The sequence below is a fragment of the Condylura cristata genome, unplaced genomic scaffold (assembly GCF_000260355.1).
Source record: "Condylura cristata isolate star-nosed mole 26May11 unplaced genomic scaffold, ConCri1.0 scaffold00010, whole genome shotgun sequence".
Lineage (NCBI taxonomy): Eukaryota > Metazoa > Chordata > Mammalia > Eulipotyphla > Talpidae > Condylura > Condylura cristata.
In genome coordinates this window covers 3,462,311-3,466,302 of record NW_004567111.1, presented here as the reverse complement: position 1 = coordinate 3,466,302, position 3,992 = coordinate 3,462,311, and the positions used below count along the sequence as shown (strand labels likewise).

General features: G+C 61.9%; 1 protein-coding gene across 1 annotated transcript in view; it reads right to left on the bottom strand.

The window, feature by feature from the left end:
• Positions 1 to 207: 207 nt before the first annotated feature.
• METTL21C (methyltransferase like 21C) overlaps positions 208 to 3,992 on the bottom strand; it is a 7,874-nt gene continuing 4,089 nt past the window's right edge. The window contains exons 2-4 of the mRNA XM_004680282.1: positions 2,650 to 2,801; positions 1,552 to 1,669; positions 208 to 602 (exon numbers count right to left, since the gene is read on the bottom strand). Of these exons, the coding sequence (XP_004680339.1) occupies positions 208 to 602; positions 1,552 to 1,669; positions 2,650 to 2,801 (665 nt within the window). The remainder of the gene's footprint in view (positions 603 to 1,551; positions 1,670 to 2,649; positions 2,802 to 3,992) is intronic.

The following is a 3,992-nucleotide window of genomic DNA, read 5'->3' as shown; positions in this document are numbered from 1 at the left end:
CACCTCCGGCCACGTCTGCAGGGCTGCAGCAGCCATGCGGTCTTGGCCACTTAGGGACTGCTGCAGCGTCAAGCCACGTTTATCCGAAGTCCACACGTCGTTTGCACGCACGACCATCTCCATCTTGTCAAAGAGCCTCGCCTACGATGCAGCGCACCCAGCACGCCGCCCAGGAGCCTCACGGGCGTTCAGGAGGTCTCGCTTACCCTAGTCCCACCTCAGGGTGCCTTTGAACAGCTTGACTGAGGACTCGGGAAATTCGGCCAAGAGCGTTGTGTCAAAAACTTGCTTGAATTTGTCTAAAAACTCATAATCGGTGCTGAGCCTGAACATGTTGGCCCAGAGCAGCGTGGTGCCCAGCCGGCAGAGGTGGGCCATGGTGCGGAGCAGCGACGGCAGGCAGTGGTGCTGGTAGACCACGTCCGAGGCCACCACGTAGTCATAGTGGCACGCGGCCCTGGGGAAGCGGCGCTCCAGGCCCTCCCCCCACACCAGCTCCCTCACGTCGGGCAGGTGCGCCGCCCGAGCCAGCGTGTTCTTCAGGAGGTTGTACTGAAGGTTTCCGAGGACATCGGGCAGGTCTGTGGCGGTGACTTCAGCACCTGAGGGGAAAAGAGGAGCTGGCGCCCTTGGCGGCCACGGAGAACGTAGAGGGAGACACAGGAGACTCAGCGTGGCCTTGTCGACAGGCCTGGGCCCGTCTGACATGGCCCCGCTTGGGGAGGGGACCCCACCGGTACGAGGTTCAGCACCCTCCTGGGCTCAACCCAGGAGACGCCAGGAGCACCTCCTCTCCCCACCCCCAAATCCTTAGCTCAGTCACGTCTCCAGACAGGTCCGAGTGGCCTTGTGGAGCAAGGACCACGGAAACAGAATAATGCGTCTCCAGCGTGTCAGTTAGATGGTCCTGTGCTGTCGGGAGATTTCAGGATAAACAGCTAAACACACCCAGGCCCTTAGCTCTGCTTAACAGAAGAATTCCTCCCGTGGAACATTCTCTTTATCTGAAGATGGCCTCTCTTTACCTGAGCCACTCACTGCCCGCTTTTCTTCCCAGAGCGATCTATTTTGTGTGACACCCCCTCTTGGCTAAATTCTTTGCACTCATCTTTGGGATTTCAAAGCCAGTGGCAGGGCCTGGTGGGGTGGGAGGGAACTGTACGCGGCGACAGGTCGGAGCCATGTCTGTGCTCCACTGAGGTACAAGTCTGCCTTCACCGTGGACTAACCCACTGGCTTTATTGAAAACGTGGGCCGTGGTACTTGCTACAAGAAGCGGGAGGCTCATGGCAATGGGGTCGCGGCAGGAGCATGTCTGTCCAGAGCGTCCACTTCCTCGTGGGGCGAGCCGGCCGGCCAGCTCCTGACCGCCCTTGAGCACGTGGCTCCTCGGGGTAACAGGAGCAGGTCCTGGCGCGTGGGGGCGGGGCGAGGCCGGCGAGGACACCCTGGACCTCCCTCACCTACAGCGCGGCCGGCCCTGCACTGGGCAGGCCCTGTCGTCGTCACGGGCACGGTCCCTCCACGCCAGTCAGGAGTCCACCCACCAACCTAAGATACTGGCCACAACGGAGACGAGGCCGGGCCCAGCGCCGAGCTCCAGCACTTTAGCATCCCGGAGGCTCAGCTCCTCCGCGTGTTCCTCCAAATACTGGCACAACGCCGTGGCCTGAAACATGCGCAGACGTCACCTACACGCCGGAGTACCGGGCCCCGGCCACGACCCCCCACCCCGCCACCCCAAGTCCATCGCGGGCACCCGCTCGTGCTGCCGGCTTTGCCAAATAGAGTGGGAAGCTGTGGCGTCCTTGCTGGTCCTCCAATCTGTTGTTTAACCAAAGCCTGTGCTTGAAGAAGCCACGGCAAGACGAGGTGGAAACCTGGCGTCTGGCGAGAGCCCGGGCCCTAAGGAAGGGGCACCCGCTGCCCTGCTCATCCCCTCACCGGCCACAAGTACCCCGGGCCACCCGCCCATAGCCACTGAACCCCGCGGACGCCCGGCTGGGACCCCCCCAGGTCCTGGGCCGCTGCCCCAGCCCTGGAGTCGTGCTGCTCTGGGCGGCGGCTGAAGGCCCTGCGGGGAGCAATGGGCACAGCTGTCCCGGGCCCCGGAACAGCTGCCCCCCGCCAGCGCGGCCCTGAGCCCCAACTCAGCTGACAGCAACATTAGCTAGGTTACAGCCGACATGAGCCAACGTGTCCGGGTTCCCACACCAGGCACCGGCTCCACCCGCGGAGCACGCAAGAGGGGGGTGCAGGAGCAGGGAGCCCTGTGCTGGCCATGCCTGTGCAGGGAGCGGAGGTGAGGGTAGCCGCGGGTGCGAGGCCCCTGCTGGCCCAAATGGGTGCTGCAGCGTCTAAACTCAAGTCGGCCTTTTCTTTCTTAATTCGTCTGAGTTTTCGACTTAGTTCCCAATTTATTCAAGTCTGTTCAATAAAGAAGAGAAGTTTCAAGAAACAGCTTAGAGGAAGAGCACTGCTTTGGGGAGACATGCTGTGTTGGGGGGCCAGGCGCACCCCATCTGGGGGCCTGCAGTCGGCCTCACTGGACAAGGTGACAGTTTCAGCACCTGGCAAATTGCCACTGGTGGCAGAGGCTCAGAATCGCTGTCCCCAGAGCCCCCGACACCCCAGGGGAAGTGCGCTCACCGCTGGCCACACCAGCGCTCCGTGGCTCTCTATGGACTCCCGAAGGACGATCTTCTCGCCTGCGAACTCGTAGTCCTCCTGGGTGTAGCTGGCGTAATCTGTGGGAACGAATTTCTGGAGGCTCTGGAGACACGGTTCTACTGAGTGAGAATCTGGGGGAAGAAAACCAAGCAGGTTCCATGCTTTGTGGGTGCAATCCGCAGGGCACACTGTTGGGGTGCTGGACAGGGCCACCAAGGGGCGAGGCCGTCAGGACAGGGCTCAGAGGGCGCAAGACAGGCGACACCGGGCAGCAGGGACAGGAATTCAGATGTGACATGTCCCCTAGAGCCAAATGCCAAAGGGTAGCTGGGTGCGCCTCCCCAGGGAGGCTGTCCCCACCGGTGTCCCGGGACAGGGCAGCTCGTCAGCGGAAAGGCACGAGGGACTGCGGGGGAGGAGGACCTGGCCAAGCCTGGCTATTTTTAGGTCTTTACTGAGGGGAGTGGCGGCCTCCACAGTCCTCCCTGCAGGTCGCCCCGGAGGGGCCAGCGCAGGTCCAGATGAGCCCTGGCTATTGAGTTACGAGGCCCTAAATATTCCCTAACGCTCATGACCCAGCTCGCGGCTCTCAAGTGTCAGACAAGATGAGAGCGGAGCGCCCCTCATCCGGCCGCAGCTCCGCCGACGCCCCAATAAACTGGGCAGCCGCCGCGTGTGTGTACGGCGGGAGCGCTGGGCAGGCTGCAGAGGTGGGGCCGCCGCACCCGCGTGAGAAGTTGGGCAGGGAGCTCCTGAACCCCGTTTTGTTGCCTGAGATGGACCTGGGCATCTCCTTTAATTTTGTGCCGAAGTCACATCAATCCCCAGCACTGTGGACGCCCCATGGCCATGTGAGCGCCATGCTGAGCCCAGGCTCCTCTGTCACCAACGCAGCCCCTAGCTGGTCCCCCACCTCACCCCTGGTCCCCTCGGAGAACCCCAATCATTCTGTGTCTCTAAGTTTGTTTTTGTTTGTTCACTTGCTATTTTCATATTACGCACGTGAGTGAAATCATATGTGTGTGCAGGGGAAGTTGGGGGGGTCACACTCTGTCCCGCCAGCATCTCTGTGCCACCCCCTGCGCCTCGCTTCCCCCCAGGCCTCACTACCCACACGTGATAGCGTGTAGGTGCAAGGTGCTCAGGAGTGGCACCAGCAGGCATGGACTCCGGGCCGAGAGGTGTGACAGGTGCGCCCGTGACTGCTGACACCTGGACCGAAAAGCCGGTGAGCAGGTATTTGGCCTGAAAGGACAGATTGAGGGACTGAGGGACTGAGAGGACTGAGGGGACTGAGGGGACTAGGGACTGAGGGGACTGAG